At 34.6% G+C, this 23773-nt stretch overlaps 1 protein-coding gene across 1 annotated transcript; it reads right to left on the reverse strand.

Annotated features, from left to right (window-relative positions):
• Positions 1-409: 409 nt before the first annotated feature.
• LOC147395614 (AMP deaminase-like) lies at positions 410-23773 on the reverse strand. Its single transcript, XM_086452830.1, has 21 exons — positions 23710-23773; positions 15131-15451; positions 12741-12922; positions 12321-12528; positions 11483-11661; positions 11205-11256; positions 10954-11081; positions 10648-10827; positions 10362-10429; positions 10126-10268; positions 8069-8130; positions 6889-7002; positions 6102-6242; positions 2667-2819; positions 2294-2347; positions 2103-2213; positions 1840-2013; positions 1681-1761; positions 1279-1377; positions 1022-1146; positions 410-713 (listed from the first exon to the last, which is right to left on the reverse strand). Exons 1-20 carry the CDS (start codon positions 23771-23773, stop codon positions 1078-1080), a joined length of 2583 nt encoding a protein of 860 aa, XP_086308956.1. The 3' UTR covers positions 410-713; positions 1022-1077.

Here is a 23773-nt window from a genome sequence, read left to right on the forward strand (position 1 = left end):
TTTTTAATTATTTTTTTTAAGTGCAAGAATGCCCTTCTTACATTATACATCCCTAGTTAACATGCATCCATTTAATTCCAAATTAAATGGACTGACATCTCCTGGTTCATAATCTAGGAACTAATCCCTTTCTTGTTGGTTATCAAACCTAGCAATTTTATCGTCATTTGGTCGCAAATTTAGCCCTAGAAACAGTTCAACGTTTGAAGATGCAAGACATGGAAATCAAAAATTAAAAATCTTCACCATTAACTATGATCGTATGATATGATTCATGATAGGATAAATACCGAAATGGGATTCACTGTAGATGATGATGATTCCAAATCTTGATACGGAAGACATTTAGAAAGAAGAAACAACACCACAACCACCAAAACATTCAACCTCATATGTGAACCAGTAAAAGTATTCTAAAAACTATATATTATTAATAAAGAAGCCTCATTGGAAATTAAATTCTGCTCATTTATATTTTAATTAGTACTAATTTAAGTCAGAATTGTCGACCTATCGATCTCTCCTTATAAGCTTGAAAATTCTCTTTTATCTTATAATTTTATCGTATACATGACTACTGCCGACCTTTTTTGTTCATTATTAGCTTCTCCTAGCCCGTGCTAACCGATTCTCAGCTTGCGCACCTGCATTCAACTGCTTCCCTTCAATGCTGAATGAACAGGAAGAAAATTAGGTCCATCTTCGACCACGGCCTGACCAAGGAGAAAAAAAAAAAAGAATTATTTCAGAGCCAAACGCACGATTCAATGTGAAATTGGAACTAAACTAATGAGGATTGGGACCCACGATTGGGTAGGTCCCACTCACAGGACAAGCATCACAAACAAAACAAAACAATTTCAACCAAGTACAATATACGGTAAGGAACCAATGATCATCCAATTGCATTCAATGTTGCGCAAGACTATTTACTTAGTGAGACTCACAATGATGAGTCCAAAATGAAAAAAAAAAAAACAGAAATCCAACAACCATGTGGTGATTTTTAATCAAGGCTTACCAGGAAAACAAATGACTGGTAATCAAGAATGAGAGGTACATGTAGGAATCTCCACTTCAAGCTTCAACTTCTTCGGGGAGGTTAGCCTTGCCCAAATAAACCAGGTTCATCTCCTCTCTCCAGATCTGCAACAAACACGACAGAACTGATCACTTCCAATATTTCCTTTAGTCGGAATATCATCACAATAGGGTTTAGGGTTTAGGTCAAAGCCTTATCCCAAATATTTGGGTTGGCCAACAAAGTGAATCTCTTACTGCGTCGCGGAATTCCACTCGGATGTGAGGAACATTTGTCTTGTGAATATCATTCCCATCTGGACCTCTCTTATAGTATGATTTCCCTATCCAATGAGACTGCCAAGAAAAATTTAAAGGCTCAGATTCAAAGTTAAGAGAGCATCATCATCATTTATAAACAATTCCCTACTGAAGTGTAAAAGCACCTGGCATTTTAAGAATATTGTAATTAATTGGATACCCCAAAATATCTCCTAATAAGAAGTATAAGCTTCTCAAAGTACGTACAATAGTGTCTAGGTAATATACACATGCCGAAAACTAGTCAACCAAGTGTCTATCCATGTGGGCCCAATAACAAATCATTGCTTTTTCTCAAAACATTGCCTCTTTTCATAACATGAAACTAAGGTTTTGTACCTTTAGAGCATGCGAAAAGCCTGACTGGTAGACCGAATTACGGGCAATCTCACATAGATCACATGAGCTTAACTTGTAGACCTGCAAGTAAACAAGTTAATTTTTTTCAGATCTGAATTGTGAGAAGTTATATTCCAAGCTTGTAGAGAGATTACTCACTGAAGCTGCTATACTGTATTCTTCCACCAAAGGTTCTTTGGTTAAGTGAATTTGCAAAGGATCATCCGTAGAAAGAGAAACATTGAGGCCCCGTAGGAAAAACATTGGAAAGGGGTTTCGATGATAATCTAGAAATAAGGAGTTGTTACTAAGAGGAGACATCGCCAGACCAATCTGATCACCCAAAAGCAATCACAACTAGTTAAAGATTTTTGTGCCAAACTTCCCAGTTCAAATAACAGCTAGAAATGAATTTTTCTTACCTGTGAAAGGTAATACAAGTATTGAAGGACGGGAGATTTTCTCAAATTGATTCCATGAGCAATATTATGAGACGTGAGAAAGGTTGCAGCCAAGTGGTCTATGTCACCAGCCTGGGAAAAAAAAACATCAGACACGAGCCAGACACTTGGACAATTGCATCAGGAATGTTGAAAAGGTCTTTGGTAAATACCTCTCCTGAATGTGGACGAAATTTGATGATTGTCATGCCTTTTGATTCACGAAGCTGACAGATAACGACAAACAATTCAGCATTTTGATAAATTTTTAAAAGTAGGGCAGGAATATGAACCACCCAGAAATTGTTTGTAGGAAACATGATTCAATCATTTCAAAGTTCAAACTACTGTATGAAACTAGAGGATTTCCCCGCTAGAGCTCATTAAAAGGTAGATACAGAGCCCATGCATGTGTGCCACGTGAATGAACCAGGCAGGAAAGATGGTTTCTTCCTGATTCCCCATTGTTTATATGTCAAGATCTTTGGTAAACTCTTTCTAATCATTAATTAAAACAGGAAAAGAAAGTCTTTCTCCAAGGCACACCTTATTGAGCGTGTAAAGGTTCGCATAACAATAGTACACATAGTACGAAAATGCAGGATTGAAAATATTGGTCCACTGAGCTGGTGTAGGCATGTGTTTTGTTGGGCGTCTCTCTTGCTTGCTTTCATCATCCACCAAATCTAACCCAACAACCTGCAAGACCAAAAAGATGAAAGATGTCAAATATCTAGTAAATATTGAACTTACCAATTTTGTGGTACCTAAGAATAAAGTATGATGCCACTAATATTAGATACAAAACAATCATCTTATTCAAAAATGTTGCTGTTCTTATTGTTCATTCAATGAAAAAAGAATTAATTTAATATATCTTTTACGCGACCCCAGCATGATCATTTGCAGAACAATAAAAAACTATGATAACTAGAAACAGGAAAGTGAGTGACACAAAACCAACAAAATAGAAACAAAAAAAAGGAAAAAAGAATACCATATGCTCAAAGCCACTATGATAAAAGTATCACAATGCGAAGATAGAAGAATCCAAGATCCTTTAACGCGGGATAAAGATTTAGATCAACGAAAAGAATATCTCACCAACATCCCCAATAATATGAATATTATTGACATTATCATTAATTTCGGGGTGAAAGTTCACCTTTTCTCCTCCACTGGTAGGTGACACCTCGAGATAATCATCATACACACGAGACCCAAATTTGAGTACAAGATAACTATTAGATGAGCAATAAGTCAATATAAGTTAAAAAGTTGTTGGAAATTGTGCACAATTTACTATCCAAATCAAAACACAAAGGGATTAAATCAAATCTCGTATCCCAGAAACTGTCGTGATAAAGCCTATATAGAGTTAAAATCCTGGGGAGTTGAGGTGGGAATCTCAACAAAAGTACCACAAAGATTAAATATTTAGAAGTTTATAAATTGAGTGAGGAGAAGAAAACGGGGAACATGCAAAGTGAGTTATAACCTTTTTTTCCCTGTTGCTAACTTGAGAATAAGAATATTATAACCAGGTAGCTGGCGTGAAAAATCTAAGTATCCACAATAGAACGGACAAGTGGAGCATAAAATTGGTCCTACTCAAGAACATCAAAAAGACGCTAGAATTTTTCTACATACCAGTAGAAACAAGCTCTCCATGGGTAGCTATTGTCCTACAAAACCACCTTGAGAAAGCAAACAGGAAAATACTCCTTTGCACTCTCCTACGGGATGGACATCGCCATCCCAAGTCAAAAGAGAAGTAGAGATCTCGACCACTAGAACTCAAGCAGTGCGGAGATAAGCAAATGATTATCTGGTAAACCACCATATTGACAGTAAGAATGGCAGTCTATCAGTAGCAACTTAAGTTATTGTACGAACAAAGAGCATGAACAAAAGTTTTAAGGAAACATGATTTTGCACAAGGTCTTCCAGAATACACAAGAACCCAATATTAGGAAGTTGGGTAGCAAATTGGGAAGGTCCGCATGTGGTGGACCAATTCATAGATGTAAGATCTACTACATGAAAAAAAAAATGGAAGGAGATGTACCCTAGCATCCATGGGACACTTAAGAGAAAAAATTACAAGTAATGACAACGATAAATTTCTATAGTTGTAAGAATTGGTGTATGAGAAAGGAAGTCCCTACAAGAGGTATTCCTCCCAAACAGGAAAGGAGTCAGAAAAACCATTCCTCAAAGGGTGGTTGATGGACCTTGAGAATTCTGAGAAGCTCAAGGACCTACGCCTCCATATGGAAGACACCCATGAACCACCCATGAACCATAGAAACATGTCCACATAAGAATAACAGAGTCCTCAATAGTTAGTCGGATAATCGCAAATGAAATTTTGACAATCAGCCCCTCCGGATGATGATCCCACCGCGATGGAACTGAACGGATGCAAAAAAGGAGTTGCTTGAGATGAAAAATAAGTTTTAAGAAGATGAAAGTGGGTACAAAGAGGAAAACGATGGTTAGGGGTTAACTACATGGCAGAGCGAATGGGAGTAGCAAGGCTTGGATCCAACCCAGAGTCACACAACCTGGCCCGAGCAATACCAAAAGGAGATGAAATCAAAAGGATCAGATGAAATCAAAGATATTAATCCTCATTTCCAAAAAAGTAGAAAAGAAGGATATGGATGTAGCATGAAGGTTACATCCCACCAACCCTATTTTACAGTGGTGGAAGGGAAGTAAGGAAAAGCCTAAGACAGAACCAAAATGATCTTAAAAAAATCATGATGTAACAAGTCATGCAACATGACAAAACCATGGAACACCAAACAACATGATGGCAGGTACAATTTGCATTTAGAAGAGGTTCCAAGATCTCGAGAAGGCAATTGTCAGGGTAATAGCTCATTCAACCCCCTCCTGGTCAGACACGTATGTCCTCAAGATAATCACACGCCCGAGACCTAACCTTAAGGATGGAATAATTATTTCCCAGGTACAAGGACAGGACGACTTACTAAAAATATCATTGGTGGTTATGCAAAATAGATTATTGAAATCAAAATAGAAAGGAGTTAAATCAAATCCTTTTGATCCCTGGTTTCATTAAGCTAAATCAAATTAAGATCTTGTGAATCAGGTGGGCACCTAGAAAATATTCCACGAAGATTAAATGTTGAACAGTCCATAAATAAAGATGGGAGGTGTATGTGAACTAAGTTACAACTTACATTTGGTCTATTACCAACTTGAAAGTCGGTGTGTAATCGATAGGTACCCTATAGAAGTGGAGATTGAGGCGATAATAAAAGGAAGTATTAATCACCCAAATTTTGAGGTGAGCATGGGAAATTCACCCCAGGATCACCAAAGCCCTTTCCCAATAATTGTCAATGTCACTAACATAATATCAACAATTTCCACACCAACTGTTGGGAGTGCATCAAAAAGGAGGCCACAAAGTGGGGGTCACAAAGTAGGACCCCTCATTGATACATCCATAAACTTAGGTTGCCAAAAAGAACTAGATCCAAATTTACCATGAAAACTTACCAAACCACATTGAAAGCCAACCATGTCAATATCCAAAGGCAGAGATATCATGATGATGCTTGATTGCACTTTAACATCTAACAGGTCATTAGACCATGAAAAGTGGACATTCACTGCACCAATTTCATGCAGTAGATAGACATGAAGGCAATTCTCATCATATTTTGGATCAGACCTCTCCCATTATGCAGAGTTGTAACAAATTACAAGCAGAGAAACCATGCAACCAAACACCAAATCCTACTATTTACAATCATCGGACAGCAATCATATACATGTAAACCCCAGTTATTGGGGTAAGGTGTAGACGATGGTAATGGTCAACAATCATTCGTGGTTACAATATTGTGTGCAACAATCTCAACAAAATCCATAAGGCTTGGATAAATTTGATAAGCTACACTACAACGAGTTGGATTATAAGTTAGAATAAGAGATGGAGCAAACCTGTTTCAAGAAGATGTGTAATTGAGGGTGTGAATCTGGATTGACAGTAACCTCAAAAAGGGGAAGAAAAATATTATCAAGAATGTTCTGGAAAGATGTAACAATTCCCATTTCTTTGTAGATATTGTACAGTCGCGGAAGCTGGAAAACAAAAGGAAATTCCACAATGAGATCCATAGCATCCTAATATACAATCCCTACTAATAATCAATAACTTTCGGTTAATACGAAATATCAATTAAATTCCATAGAAACTGAGAAAGACCTCTCTAAAAACTAGGGCTACCAGAAAAGAAACTTTGAAGTAAATAACAATAGAAAAACCTGGGTTCATTGATTATGCAAATTGAAATAACATTAATAATACTTGTTATAGAAAATATAATATTAATAATCCAACAAAACAGACCATTCACTCACTACCAGCAATGAATCTCCATCCTTTGGCGTACAAGATCAACTTAGAAGAACCAAAAAACTACTAGTAGAATAATGTCAAAATGCTACAGTAACACACAGGATATAGCATATAGCAGACTCGTACAAAGAAAGCTATATAAGCATACATTAAAGATAAATATAATATAGCATTTCCGCTACATGCAAATATTTAGGTCAAAGTAGCATTAATGCTGTGAACTATTGCACCATAAAAACCAAGTACTTAGTAATGATAAAAGGGAAAAGTTAAATGCCAAACTATCATTATGTATGCAAACTCAAATATTGTATTTCACCCATATATAGTAAATTCTATAATGAAAACCAACGAGGGTACAACAAATACCTGAATTAACCAAACAACATTCCCACTGTACAACTCATTATTCACTATCCAACTCGCTAGTTGGTCCCATTCACTTTGCTTTCTACCATATATTGATATCCTGTACTCAGCCATCTGCCAAACCAACATTGGGCACCAATTAGTCACAAAATAAGAACAAGAATATTAAGCATCAGTTTCTGGATAGTTGGATTATCATCATCAAAGCCTTAAACTAAAAACTTGGGGTGGGGTCAGGTGAACAAGCCCTGCTCCTTCATTCAATTCCGTCCAAAATGTGTCTTCTGTTAAAATAAGTCATTTAATAAATAAATAGAAAGCAAAATCAAAGACCTTGAAGTGTACTTCACGCCATTCTTTCCAGACCCTAAATATTTCCAGTTAACTTGCTTGACACAGTTAATTTGGATATATAAGTCAAATCTACAAGTAAAGTAAACCAAGCTCTTTCCAAACATTCAACCCTTCTCTTTTACATTTTATTTAAATATGCTTATAAAAAAAAAATATTAGGCCAATCTACACCTCACCTTGCCAACAAATCAACTAATTCATTAGCACAACATAAACTAATATCCTTTTTATGTAAGAAATGAAATTACTTAATTTAAGTACAAATAATAAGGCATTTAGGGGTTTTTTCTTCGAAGATTTCCTTGTTAATTGAGACAGGGTGTGCAATGTAGATATGGGGTAATTTTTTTGGTCGTTTTTTCTTCTCTCCCTTGTGTTTTTTGGCCTATTGTTTGTGTTGTTTATTCTGTCTTTCGGTTGATCTCCTCAACCTCCGCTTTTTTAATGAAATTATCTTTACCTATCAAAAAAAAGTACAACCAGTAAGGTAGTAAAGCTCAAAACTCTCAATGCCTAGTCCCCCAAGAGATGAACAATGAGGAACTGACTTCAACCTCTCCATGGGACCATCAAAAAAGTGAAGAACAGTGGACTACCACTAGAATTAAACCTTTAATAAATTTTTGAAGATAGGCATTCATAATCATCTTGGTAGGGAACCTACTGACTCTCACATCCTTGACCCATATCCATATGCCCTATTCAACTAAGCAGATCATGCACAAATGTACAAACTGTTGAAAGAAAATCAATGATGAAAGTAGATTTTATGTTACATCTGAGACAAGGAACAAAATAACATTGGCCCAAGAAATCAATAGAGCACCTGGTATTTACTTGCAGAAAGATCAGAGAACACTTGTTTTGTCAGCTCAGCCAGGAAACGACCTGTCAGACAGGAGATAACTATGAATATACTTCTGCAGAATGGAGTTCTGCAAATACGTCCTTACAAAAGGCACTTCAAGATCAATCAAAAGAACAGTGACCCAAAAAATAAAATTCAACATCATCCATTGCCTGAAGTAAATAATACAAAAATCGATTGAGAAGAGATGAAGCACAAAACATATAAATCTAAGGTTGAAGGGGAACACCAATAAAAAAACTTTCTTTTCAAGTAGAATGTCTTGATCTGGACTCTTGCTTGTTCAGATTTTAGTATGCTTCAGCAGAATTAACACTTTTCACTAATAAGGGGTTTTAATATATGATTATATTCATGGTTCAAAGTTTTATTCCATTTTGGAATGTTTCAGCTGAACATTCCGGTTTTGGCCGAGATAGGAGCGAAACATTTAGTGTTTTGGATCATCTCAGATGTCCCAGAATGTTTCGGTCGAGACTGTCTCGGTTTTCCTCCTGATGGAAACATTGCCAAGAGACGGGATTTTAAACCTGGATTATATTGGATCATCATCACCAAAGCCTTATCCCAAACAATATGGGATCGGCCGATCAAATCATCTTCCTTGAACCACTTTTAGTCATCTTTTAGACCTTTATTTTGGTTTGTGGTTGATTGAGCTTTATTTTATAATTTGAATTGCTTATGTTAATTTAATCTTGATCTCAGACTTCACATATTAGGTTAGTTTTCACAATCCTACATCATCTATGCTCTTAAATGTTTCAAGAAGTCCAGGGGCTCATCTTCATCGACTTTGTTTTTAGAAGGGATTCATGAATTTTGTAATCTGTGGGTTAGTAGTGGACTATTGTTGTGCATTGTGATTAGCAGCGTTTCTGGTGTTGACCCTTCATCAGTCACCTTGATCACTTTTCAGCTTCCTTTTTAGTATGTTTTTGCTTCTATTTTAATGAAATTTTCTTAGATCAATAAAAAAATTATAATTCTTTTTCTATATACTCATCATCTCAGTATCTTCATCTCTACAACAATCAACCAATAAACATTTAATTTCTCAATTACCCAACATTCAGCTTCATAAAGCATATTCAAGTACTATCATCATATACAATTTTCCTATTAGATTGATTAGGATGTCTTGGCCATATAACACCCCCAAAGCACAACCTCCACTTTAATCATCTAACTCTAATTATGTGGATAACATGGTCCCCAATCTCTCCATCCTAACAAAATGTCGGTGCTTCACTGTATTTTCTGGACACCAATTTTTCCCCATCCCTTCCTGTATATGGGTATCGTTACTTAAAGTGGCACAACACATATTGTCTTAGCTCTATTCATTCTTAGGCCCTTGGACTCCAAAGGAACTCTCCACAGTTCCTACTTTTGGGTTGACTCTTTTTAGTCTCAACTAACCCCATGTCATCAACTACCCCACTTTGACAAAAAGCTCATTTGCTCTTGACTAATCATTGAAAGCTATCACTTCTTTCAGTCTATAGTCAGAGGCTTTGAGATAATCTTATAAATGGCCCCAACAAAACTGATTGCCCCAAAAATCTTTTCAGCCCCAGTGATGAGTGATCTGTATTATAACTTATTGGTAGAAGTGAAGGTGAACCTCCAATCACAACTATTCGTGTTTAAAGGCTTGGAGATATTTCACCATGTGGTATTAACACTGTTCATTTTCCTTTCAGAATGTACAACTGTTACATAAGTAGCTTGTGGTCCTTCATAAAATAATGTTATCATGAATAATATCAAAAGGGTAGGATCCACTCAAAACAACATATAAACATCATAATGTTACATGGTTAGCAAAAAAGCAACTTAAGTCAAATAGCACAAGTATTTGTAACGTAATACAAATTCATTGCAGAGTTTGTAGCTTCAATCTCACAAATTCTCAAGGTCAATGCATTAAGATAAGAAAACAAACTTAAACTAGCAGGGAATCACCTTGAATCAGATTATTAAGGAAAACAAACTTAACTAGTAGGACTCACCTTGGATAAGATTATCTTGCTTAAGGAAAATCTCCCTGAGCCTACTTTGCCCACAAGGATTGTATTTGAGATTGAATTTATCAAACCGATGAAATGTACTCTTGTCTGCATGAACATCTAACAGATCTACATTAAGGTCATACCTGTCCCAATGAAACATGCGAAGATATTTATTACAATTTCTCAAAATAATTTTGAAAAGAGCTCATATGAGGTAAAAGAAAATTTTGTTGTACCCAGTCAAATCCAAACTCTCAAAAACTTCTTTCAATGTAAGATACGTCCCATCTCGGAATATTACAACCTGAATAAAAGCATGTGCAAGTATAGGGTTTCATTAAATTACCAATGCAAAACATCTTCAAAATCAGAGTGTATCGGATGAGCTGAAAGTATGGGATTTGACTAAGTGATAAAAAATCATGCCTTATAAAAGCAAATCAGTCAAATATGGTAGATCCTAAAGTTGTCCCAAAAGAAATAATCATCAGATGTTATCTGGAAGCCAATCCAAATCATTACCTCATCAGGTTCTTTTCTCAACTTCGACTTAATAAACCTCAAAAGATGCTTCTGATTCATGCATGCCGAATGGTGAACATGTGTATCGACTTTCCTAACGTTATAAAAGTCACGATGTGGTGCGCTTTTCTGAGCAAGAAATTCTCTATCCGCATTAAGCAGCAAATGAAGATTGAATTTCTGAATGGAGACCAATAAGAAAGTATTATCAAACACCACTCTATCCATTATAAAAATAATTGAAGGAGTACACGTTCATTTTAAGTAATGGGCATCATCAAAAATTCAAAATAGTAAACAAATTACTTGCTCCAGAAGAACCAGCCGATGATGACATAACGTTCGAATATTCCCTGCGGCAATCACTCGGAGGATGTGATGGAGATCAGTGAAAAAAGTTGTTGCGTCAGCTACTGGAAAAAGCTTTTCTTCCACTGAAAAAAACAAAAACGAAGAAGAAAACAGTATAAACTATCCCGAAAATGAATAGAAAGGCCTTCCTGTGATTAAAGAGCAAACAGACTAAGGCACCATAAACTAATGAGTTGGCATCTCACAATCTTTATTGGCATAAACATGAACAACTCCATCTTCCATCTGAAAATGATGCTGAGAAAGAAAACTAACATGTTAATTGCATCAGAAAAAATAAAATAAGAAGGTAACAGACGTTAATAGGTTGATGAATCGCACACCAAACAAGCGGTCATAGGTTCAATCTCAGCTTCATCATAAAAAAAGAGAAGTAATAAAGTAACAGGCGGCAGACATAATTTTGATGTAATATTAAAACACCAACTATAACAGCACTAGGGTATCAAAAATACAAACTCACATCAGTTTTTCCTTCAGAAGTGTATGAAAACGGATTTGGATTAGGCTTTGGCGTACTGGGATCAGTTATAACTTCTTTCTCCCAAGGAGCAAACTCTTCCCTGAACAAATAACTTTCTCGCAACTGAAGGCAATCTTGAAGAACCAGATATGCTTCTACTTCATCCGGAGATGGTACCTCTAATAATGATAACAGATACAACACTTTAACAATTTCACCTCAATGCAAAAAAAAAAAAAAATGCATGTGGATCAAACATAATATGCTTCAATTTTGAAATTTTTGTACAAGCCAAAAACTCAATTATTGATTTTGACAAGCCGCACAATATGCAAGCTTGAGCAAGGCATTCACTTATTTTCATTGCATACACACACTAGCATATTACATTGGAATTATAAGCTAAAAACTGGTGAAGGGCAAAACAAAATAAATAAATAAAAACAAAACAAAACAAGTAAGATTAGTCAAATGCAGAGTAAAAAGGCTTCTAGAGATGGTCTAGATGGCAAGCTCGTCCAAGGTGACAGTTTAGTTCAGGAAGGCATAAGTTTGAATCCCATTATTCAAGAGAGGGGAAAAAATTATCTAGACAAAACCTTTTTTGCTTTCTTTCTTTCTTTCTTTCTTTTTTTTTCTTTTTCAATTTCTTTTATCTTTTACCTAATGAAAAGAGCAAATTGAACCAACAGAAGGTATATAGAACACAACTTCCATGAGACCACAAATAGAAAAGACATTAATTAGGTAATTCAATGACCAGGAGACACTTAATTATTTTGAAAAAGGGAACAAATTCAAAGATGCTGCACACCGATGAGAAAATAGACGTCATTACCAGATGGGGTAATTCTGAGTCGTACAAAGGTTTCTTGCTCTGGTTCTTTTCTGAGAATATCAGCAGCTACAGGATCGGGTGGGACACCATGCAGGTCACCAGATACACTATGAGATCGGATCATGTTAGCTGCAGCAATAGTATTTTGTTCCACATTGGCATTAACATGATCTGGTAAAGTTTGAAATAGGCTTGTACACTCTGGTCCCTGTCAATGAAAGGTTTCGAATACAATTTCATAATTATTTTACAACACATTATAGAGAACACAACAAAACCCAGTTGACAAATAGAAATTAATGAGAAATTTCTCAAACATATAAATATCCACTATGAACAGACATCAGAGAGAGAAGAAAGCTACATCAGTTATAAATATAAATATTCAATTGCACATTCAAAATCAAATGATGAACTTACAGCATTCCCATTAGCATGCAAATAGCTAGTGTCTAATTTAGGGTTGTCGGTTAAATTATCCTCTTCATCTGATACTTCTCTGCTCTCAAAGGCACTAGCACTAGCAACAGGAGACTTAGGAGAAGATGGTCTGGCAACGTGTCCAGCTCTCTTAGCAGAACTTCCCTGACCAACAGATTGTCCTGAAAAAGTATAAGTTCTAATGTAAATCTGCAAGTTCAAGACAACAAATAAAACTGGATAATTTGCAATGGGTATTACTATATTGATTTCACAACAACAATGTCATCAACTAAAACAATTTCTTAAATTTGTAAGCATTTTGCTATCTAATCACACACCAAGCATGCAACTCAAAACAAAAATATTTATTTCACTACACAATGGACATATAAACCCTGTCTACTAGTTTCTAGTTCAAAAGGTGGAAATTGATGAAGCTTAACATAAATATTATTATTATCATCGGCACATGTGACCCTGATAAGAGCATCAGGTATATGGTTAATGAACTTAAAAGAAATGGAAAAGCCGTTAGATAAATAATTTGATGGAAATGAAAAAAGGAGGGGGAAAAAAGTTAGTTCATCACTTGAAAGTGAATGATAAGACTTACTAATAACAACAAACAAAAAGGGGGGAATAAGGATGTACAGGGCCAAATACAATTATTCCCATTATTCCTCTCATGAACAAATACTCGAGCACTACTTGGTGAATCTTTCAGGAAAAAGATGGGTTATGAGCAGCATTCATAGCACTTAAATCATCACAAATAAAAGTTCGTGGTGCAGTACTATGATGCCTCTCTGAATTAGATGTGTGTAACCTAGAAAGAGATTTGACACTTGATCGGGAAATTCTAAATTATTTTCGCATTTCTGCATGAGAAATCATCACCCCACACCAGGTTGTCACATTGGGAAAGAATAAAGTGTGATTTCCCAAAATGAGAAAATATAATAAAACGGTCATATGAATGGTTCTTCAATATCATAACATTTGTGTGCACGGAGAACTCTTGGTGAAAGTTCAAAAGAATACTTTAATGAGAGAAAATATTCAAAAGAACACTTGGGAACAATGGTCAAAAATTGGGATGTTGTAACATAATAACACTTGGGAACAATGGTAACACATCCCATAATAACACTTGGGAACAATGGTAAAACACTGGGATGTGTGATGGTAATTGTGTGTGTGTGTGGTGGGGGAGGAGGGGAGTTCATGACATACATTGAGGGTTGCTTACTTGATAAGGAACAATATAAAAACCTCTTGAAAACATTTCAGTTGACTCAAGATGCAGCCAAAACTTTTTTTGTGAGGTAATACCATGTTGACTCAGACCAAATTAAGAACTTGACGCATGTTATGTTTTGAATATTATTTTTCATGGTCCCCTCGCATTATTGAATTTATTTTCGTTTCTCTTTCCACTCATTTTTTACTTCCTCAAACATTTGCCCATCATTTATTTTCTTTACTTCAATAAAGCTATTCCCCCATATCAAAAAGAAGTTTTAAAAATAAAAATAAAAGGGCACGTAACTTTGAGCAAATCAAATTCAAACCCAGCATGAGGTGCTCCACATTAGTACCGTTTTCCTCAGTAGAATTTTATCGTCTTTACAGGTGGAAAGCCAAGGTTATGGCAAAGTTCCCAAGAGAGTGTTCACAACTTGCTAAGCTGGAAAATCTGTGCATAAGGATTAGACAGACTTCCATCCAAACCTGTCTTTGCCACTAATCTACTAACCCACTTTCCTTTTTTAAAATGTCAAAAAATATGTCCAAGAGAGATCACCAACGAAGGGAGCCCAAGAGTTAAATGGCTCCGTCTGGATCAAGAAATCGATTCTGCAAGAACTAAAGATTCTAGATATAATTGAATCCCATGTTGCTCAATCCCTAATAGATTGTGTTCATGCGTGGCCAAGTTCGAAATTTCATGTTTCTTGCACACCAAAAATCCCCTATTCATAAAATTAAGAGTATGGCTAAATAATGCAAAGATAACTATGATAGGAACCCAACCAATATACCAAAACTACGGAGGTGTCAGTGGTGAGGAAAGTTTAGCCCATATCATTCCCCAATCCATAACTACCCAAATTTCCAAATATCTCCAACCATGGTATAAGAATCAAGAATTTGAATTCAACTTAATATAACTCAACTGCACTTCCCAGTTCCCAACAGAATCCACATATAACTATACAATCCAAACTTCCTAAAAATCCAATATACCGTCATTTTGTTTCTTTTTTTAGAAAACAAACAATAATAACAAGTACAATAAAACCCACAACATCGATCATAAAGCCCAATAATTACGAATTAAGTTCAATTCAGTTTTCACTCCAGGGAGAAGTCCGACAAGGGCATACCTTCAGGAAGAGTGTGTAACCGAGCCAACCCCACCGGAATAGAAAAATTCCGGTCATCCACCGGTACTGGACCATTACGCTTCTCCTCCACCGCAGAGGCAATCGCTGTAACATCCGGCAACGAAGTCGAGCCTCGACGATTGGACCCCGAACCCTTACGCCGTCCGTGATTCCTCCGTTTCTCAGCGTATTTCTTATAATGCTGAGGTGAATCAGCTCTCCCAAGTTCCTCTGCCCCATTGCCACCCTCTCGATCTCGTTCTACTGTCTTCGCGAACTCCAGTAACTGAGTTAGGGTTTTTCTGTGCACGTAATAATAAACTCCCGAACGAACTCACCAAGATGATGAGATATATAAGTAATAATTTTTTTTTAAACTGTAATTTATCAGGATTTGAGATCGATAATATGGTATAAAAATAACATTAATTAGTCGAATTGAGAAACTTGATGAAGTGAAATCTGACAATACGAACCATATTAATATCGACCAAGAAATTAGTCGGATTGAGAAACATTAATTACTCGTAAAAAAAAATGATTTTTTATAGGTAAGGTAGACTTGAACTCAAAATCAAAAAGTTGCTTTGCAATGTATTAAACCAATTGAACTGTGGGTTTATGTTCATAAGGAAATATCTTTGCTCACAGAAAAGTCAATTTGGGATTTTATAAAATATAGAGATTTTTTTTCTTTTGATCGTATTTTGATCTTTAATAAGATATATAAGGATCACTACTACAAGCAATACACTTGATCGAACAACCCACGATTTCGTTAGTTCAACTACATCAAATGATCTTTCACATTGGTCAAGACTCTCCAATTTATGGCCGCTTCTCCATGATACCAGTTGTTGCTTCATTGAATTTACTTCATTAATAGACTCTAGATTCGACTTATGCTAGACAAGTTCAATTGGGTGAAAATTTGGATTAAATCGTACTATTTTAAAATTCAATGGTGTTTTTTATACCAATCCAAAGGGTTGGTTCTTTTTTGAACAGATGAAATTACGTAAGAGAAAGAACTTATTGGTGGAGTCCCTTGGATGATTGAAATCTCACGAGGATAATTTTGTAAGTTAAGGATACCTTCAATACTAGTAATTTGCATGATTGGTCAATTCGAGATTCTCTGAAATCTTATATTGATTTTCTATGAGAATTTTTTTTTCTTCTAACACTCTCCAACCTTGTAAAAACATCTATTTAGTCTTCTTCTTCATTTCCAGGATCCCTGTAACTCCAACTTCTTTCTTTTGAATCAATGCTTCACAAAAAAATTAGATTTTACTTGCTACCCTTTGTAGTTTGTGTCCTCGTATTAGAGTTTATGTCCAAACAAAAAAAATATAAATTTTACTTTGAATGGCTTTATCATTTTTTATCGCGGCCGCATCATTGAGATGGTTAATTCACAATGAAAATCTTGATTAAATATCTCTTACACAAAGTTTATTCACCTTAATCATCTCACCTCATTCCATATTACAATAATGACCAATAATCAAAATTATCCAACTTTTGGTTTCTATCTGCATTTTTATTAGTGGGGTTCGTTTGGGTGGAAGTGTTGGGCCTATATGATGGAGTATTTTTTCTTCTAACACTCTCCAACCTTGTAAAAAATATCTATTTAGTCTTCTTCTTCATTTCCAGATCCCTGTAACTCCAACTTTCTTTCTTTTGAATCATGCTTCACAAAAAAATTAGATTTTACTTGCTACCCTTTGTAGTTTGTGTCCTCGTATTAGAGTTTATGTCCAAACAAAAAAATATAAATTTACTTTGAATGGCTTTATCATTTTTTATCGCGGCCGCATCATTGAGATGGTTAATTCACAATGAAAATCTTGATTAAATATCTCTTACACAAAGTTTATTCACCTTAATCATCTCACCTCATTCCATATTACAATAATGACCAATAATCAAAATTATCCAACTTTTGGTTTCTATCTGCATTTTTATTAGTGGGGTTCGTTTGGGTGGAAGTGTTGGCCTATATGATGGAGTATGGTCCATTTTCCGTACAGCTATGTTTTGTCCGTATGTTGGGTAGGTGGGATTTGAAGTGAGGTGTCTCTTTCCTTATCGATACGCTTGTAATTAGATTGTCTTTATGACTCTAATTACAGTCTAATCTCATTCATAAACTAATGATAACTATTATTATATCAATAAAGCTAAAGGCATGGGACAACGATTCTTTTTTTAGGGGTTTTTATCTACAGAGACAGATGAGAGAAAGGTTTCCAATACCAAGCTTTTATTATGGGAAAATTTATTAAAACAGCTTTGCATTATATCAAAATTACTCACTATTTATTTTTTCTTAAATATTTATGAAAACAATCGTATATCTGATCTTGTTATTATGTTTTTCACAATAACAATGTATTTTACAAAAAATAAATATATAATTAGCAAAATTATTGAATCAACTGTTGACAAATGAGAGAAAAAGTATATATATAAGAAAACAAATATACCTAATCTGATAATTATGTTTTTCACGATTACAATTATATTGTTGAGTAATTGTCTTGTATTCTAATTTGTTTAAGTTTCTTTTCTTAGAATTACTAAAAGAAAATTATGCAATATTTTATTTTGATTGTTTTTTTTTTTTTTTGAATTTTCTATTTTTAGGGAGATGGACATATTTTAGTGACCCCTTTTATAAATGAAGGAATGTAAAAGATTTTTTGGGCTTGGATTTGAAATTTAAATATTGAGTGTTTTTCTTTTTCTTTTTTATATTGTTCTCAATTGATTTTTAGTGAATGATATTGGTTTTAATTCTATGTAAATCATAGTGTGATTTTTTTTTTTTTATTACGTGACTATTTTACAAATTGGTATCAGAGACAACAAGTTTGTATGGATTACAGTAAAGAATTCAAATACAAAGTTCGAGGTCGAGAGATTCAATGAGAATGATAGTTTCAATATGTGGTAAATAAGGATGAATGACATCTTGGTTCAAAAAGACCTAGTTAGGGCATTGAAAGGAAAATCTATTCGACCAGAGAATATGACATGTAAATTAGAAATATATCAAAGTGAGAACGATTAACACTATTCGACTTTATCTTGCAAATAACATTTTGTTTAACTTTATGGATGAGGAATCGGGACTAGAATTGTGGGAGAAATTGGAAAATCTCTACATGGGTAAGAACTTGACTTGACCAACGGGTTATTTTTAAAAAGGCAATTACGTGCCTTGAAGATGACAGAGGGTGTGAATCTCCTGGAGCACATGAATATGTTCAATCAAATCTTGGATCAACTTCACAAAATTGATGTTAAGTCGGAGGAAGAAGACAAGACCCTTATGTTTCTAATCTCATTTTCAGATTCATACGACAATTTGGTGACTGCACTTCTGTACAAAAAAACGCTTTTATCAAATGATATTATGAGAAGACCAAATCTTGAAGGCAATGCTCAAGGGTTGATTGTTCGCTGAGGGAATTAACGAGAAAGGACTTCGAATAAAGAATTTTAAAATAATAAGATTAGATCCAAAACGAAGGGGAATGACAATATACAACACTACAACTACAAGGAATATGGGCATATCAAAATGGAATGTTCGGTTTCTACGTAAAAGAAAGTGGAGATAGTTTTATTAGCACAACTGTTATAATGGAAAGTGATGATGACTATAAAGATGTTCTCATAGTTTCCAAAGGTATGCACATATTTTCCAAAGATGAGTGGATATTATATTCATGTTATTTTGTTTATATACGCTCTAAATGGGCGTATTTTGATACATTCCAAGAAAATTAGACATGTGTGATTTTTTTGGGTGATGAATCAGTTTGTGACGTCACAAGAGTTGGTACAATAAAAATAAAAATGTTTGATAGTGTAGTACATTCTTTTGGTGATATGATTTTTTGTCCCTAAAATGTAGACGGATCTAACATCACTTGGTAATTTGGACTCTATGGGTTGTAGGTATCCAATTGGAGGTGGAATTATAAAAATCACACGCGGTTGCATAGTCCAAATAATGAGAAGAGAAAAGTGCGGTGAGTTGTATCATCTCATAGGAAATGTTGCGATGCACGATGTTTATAAGACCTCAATGAAAGATTGGAAAATGGGGTTTACAAAGTAATAGATATCTACGGAGAGTCTCTTTCATGGATGAAATAAAGATAAATTTGTGTTTTCAAGTTGCAGATGATTGTGAGGTGATTCCTACAATTAAAAAGGACAAGGCAAGGTCTCTCTCTAGACTTTACTAGGCAGTCGACTGGGGGCAACTACACATGTGCATTGGTCATGTGATTGAGTCAGGGTGGACTAAGATGATATGATAGTATGTGTAGCCAAGGGTTTAAGGGGCTAATGATTGGGCAATGCTAGTAGATAGGTAATTGAGTCAGGTTGATTTAGGTTTGAGGTGGAGTTGCATCCCCGACATAAGCGATGCAAAGTTCGTTGTGTGGGATACTTACGATTTTTTTCAAATGCAGTAGAATTCAAGCCAACATGGGGATTGTTGAACAATTGTCTTGTATTTTAATTTTTGGGGGTTTTTATTTTTAGAGTTATTAAAAGGAAATTATGTAATATTTTCTTTTGAATTTCTTCTATTTTAGGATTTTCTATTTCGAGGAAGATAGACATGTGTTTAGTAACTTCTTGTTTATAAATAGAGATCTATAAAGTTGTAAAAACTACAAGGGAAGTTTCTTCTTATAAGATTTAAAGAGAAAGTGGAAGGGATGTACAAGATTTTTTGGGATTGGATTTGGGATTAAAATCTTAAGTGGATTTTTCTTATATAGCAGCTCCATTAATTTCTTAGTGCAAAAGATTGGTTTTGATACATGGATATAGATACATTGTCGAACCATGTAAATCCTAATATGGTTCGTGTGCAATTTTTTTTTTTCTTCTTCTTTTTGTTGTGTCACTATTTTACACACATGACATATTTTGCCAAAAGTAATTATATAATTTACAAAATTATTTTTCAATGAATCTAGATCGTTTGCAATCAAGGATGAGGTTACCCTACCCCAAACCTCAGATCACGTGACAAGTAAAACAATAAATATGATCGTGTAAGATATATAACCATTTAACCCCGAGGGATTGGCTCAATGGCAATTTTGGACTGATAAGCAGTTAATGCCTGTAGATATGAGCATTAATTCCCCAGGGCCACCCACAATGATACACCTTCACTTACCTGGTGTGTGTGATGTGTGGGCATTACATGTGCTCTGGGACTAGTCTTAAGACAAGATCATGGTCTATGGACTAGACAAAAGTCTAGATATGGGTCCAGTCTGCTATTTACAGGGATACCTAATTATTATATATATAACCATTTTGATAAAAATTATAAAATCAAGACACATGATCATTTTCATAAATATTAAAAGTATTGTGATAATCTGATTCCCCCATGTTACATACTAAAAATACTCTCTTGGCATGACTTGTGCTAGAATCATAGACTTCATGCATCGGGATACATAACTGCACATCCCCATAAATCTATGTCGATCAAAGAAAATCTATGATTTTGACACATCCTATGTCAAGAGGGTATTTTGAATATGCCACGTGGGGGTGTGAGATTATCATTACTCAAAAACACCAGTTATATCAGCATATGACTGAGGTGGCCAGTCCAAAGTGCCTCCACATTTTTCTTCAACTTATCACAGCCATGTGAGAAAAGGAGAAAATTTTCGTTTTTCCTTATCATGTTCCTTTTAAGTGTACAAGGAATCTACCTGGTTTTTACCATTTATGGTATGGCTGTTCAGATAAAACTTTCCAAATTAGGAGAGGTTGAGGTGGAAAAGTAAGTGGAAGTAAGTGGACACGTCTTTGGTGCCCCAACTCAACTTCCACGTGAACGAAACCTTAGAGTGTGGTAACTTCTCTGCGCCTCTGTCAGTGGAGGAATAATAATTATAGTTAATTGGTCAAACAATTTCTTTATACCAAAAACGGCCAGGTGTCCTTGCAAGACAAACATAGTAATGCTGATCAATAATGACAAACCTAAGCTGAATTAGGAAAAAAAAAAATAGATTAATACAAAATATAAATTAAATCCAAAATAGAAAGATTTCGATGGGACTCTGTACTAAGGAAATCAAAAAGAAATATATTTTGATCATCACAAGAAATCCAAAAGAAAAAGAAAAAAAAACACATAATCTTTAAAATAAAGGACGAATCCACAATGAATGACACAAAATAAGCCACGAGTTCTAAAGAAAGCTCAAAAGATAATCATTGTTCAAGATTTGTACAATTGCACATGAAAAATGATCGGAAAATATATTTTTAAGGTGTATAATTGTGTTTTTTTTTTGTGCCAGTAGATCATGAGTTTGATATTCAATATGATCAATAATTTCTCAGGGACCACCCGCAAAAGTGCACCATCACTTACTTGGTATGTGTGATGTGTAAGTATTGCACGTGCCACAAGACTAGTCCTTAGACAATGATCTACAGACCTAGCAAAGCCAATATACGAGCCCAATCTATTGTCTACAAAGATAGCCAATTCTTAAAAAAAAAAAAAATTATATATTTTTTTTAAATTCATCTTCTTCCCCCAAAGTGATTGTCCAATAATCAATGTGAAAAATTTCCCACCCTACCCCTAGGAAACTAATTTTCCCACCTCCAAATGTTATTCTCTCATAGTTACCCGAAAACAAAAGGCCAACTCTCTTTTTTGATGACATTTTCCTAAGTGCAATCAAACGAAGAAATTTATTTTTCTCATAATTAACTTTTGAAGGAATTCATATTCTCTTTATAAAAAAAAATCCCTACAATCATCCAAACCCTTCATCTTTTCTTTGCTTTTTTTATTCCCCGATGATTTAAATGGCTAGATAAGTGTGAATTAGCATGTATTTTGATGGTGCCAAGAATCAAGGAGTGCATCAAAGTAGGATTTTAATGGTTCTTGGAATTTATCAAGATAAGTGGAAACTACAAATTTCTCCCACCATAATCTTTTCGACTTCTTTTTTAGAAAAATAAATGCTGATTTAGACAAATCCTTATATTTTAGTGAATATGCGAAATACCCAGATTTTCTAGGTGATGACATACTCCCCTCGACCCTAAGAGACGAATCAAAATGACTTAAATGCTATCTATTTGTCAAACTCGGGTTAAAACCCCTTGATTTTCTCCTCCTAAATTTATCATCTTTAACATCTAAATTTAAAAAATAAAAAATTACCCAATCTTAAGCATTAAGATTCGACCTTCTTCAACCTTCAAACGTTGAGAATAATATAAGATTTTTGAGGAAGTAGAAGAGGATCAAATTTTGGATAGAAAAATCAAAGGTTTTATACAAGATGTTGAAGATGAGGTTTAATATGTCAAAATAAAATTATTTAATGAAAATGATCAAGTATTTTGAAAAAATAAATAAATATTCAAACGGTCATTTAAAAAAAAAATATACTTATGAAAATGGTCATATATCTGATTCCGTAATTCATTTTTTATTTATTAACAACATTGACTGTTTGTCTACGATCACATTTGCAATTTACTTAATCTTCTTGTGAACCTCCATTCAACCGAAGAGCATAACGGTAAATTCATCAAATTGTCCAGACAACAATAATACATCATGTAATCATTTTCACTGTTTTCATAAATATTTATAATTATAATAAATAATAGAAAAAAAATAAAGATAAATAAAACATGATTGATTTAGCATTAATTTTGGCAAAATATAAAGTAATTGCTTTGATAATATCCCCTTAAAATTCCATTATAAGCATATAAAGAACATCCAATGGATATAATCATTTCAAGATGGGGCCCATTCATGAGTCAATGAGCCTCATATTGGCATATGGGAATAATGAGAGACTAGAATATAGGTTGTTGGAATTGAGTGGGAAAGTTGATGGTTTGTACGCGTGAATATTCAATCTTAGATGCCTTATTTCATCGTTATTTGGATTCTATGGTGAAAATTTCATATAATAATAATAAATTAATAAAGAGCTTGCTTAAGTAGATTGGATATTTAAATTAGGGCTATAAATGGGTCAGGTAGGATCCGAAATCGAATGCAATCAGATCTCATAACTTAAGGTTGGAATCGAGGATTTGGGATCTAAAGAGGACCCAAATCGATAAGGATCCAATATGATAATATTCGAGGAAGCGTATGATATGATATAAAGAATCATAGGTGTCAATGGACTAGATCAAACTCAAAATTAAAGATCTCAATCAAGGATTTGGATTTTGAATTTCGATGCAGATCTTATTTGATAACATATTGGATCAATAGTGTCCCATTTCTAACCAAATGGGAGAAAGTACATCTTTGACGGCTATTGCTGGATGTGAAGTTCTAATCTCTACCATTTCTCATGAGCTCCAGGAAATTCTTCATAGGATCAAGTTAGCAATCTCTAAAGGATGTTGTAAGATCTAGATCCAATTTGTTTCCTTATTCGTTGTCCAAGTCCTAAAGGGTAGGTAGAGCCCCTCGTGGAGTGTACTTCGTGTTGTCTTTGCTGTAAGGAACTTACTTGACAGCTTCAACAAAATATACTTCACCCACGTCTTTAAAGAGGCCAATATGACTGCTGACAT

The sequence above is a fragment of the Akebia trifoliata genome, chromosome 8, assembly GCF_017979445.1.
Source record: "Akebia trifoliata isolate Shusen 1 chromosome 8, ASM1797944v1, whole genome shotgun sequence".
NCBI lineage: Eukaryota > Viridiplantae > Streptophyta > Magnoliopsida > Ranunculales > Lardizabalaceae > Akebia > Akebia trifoliata.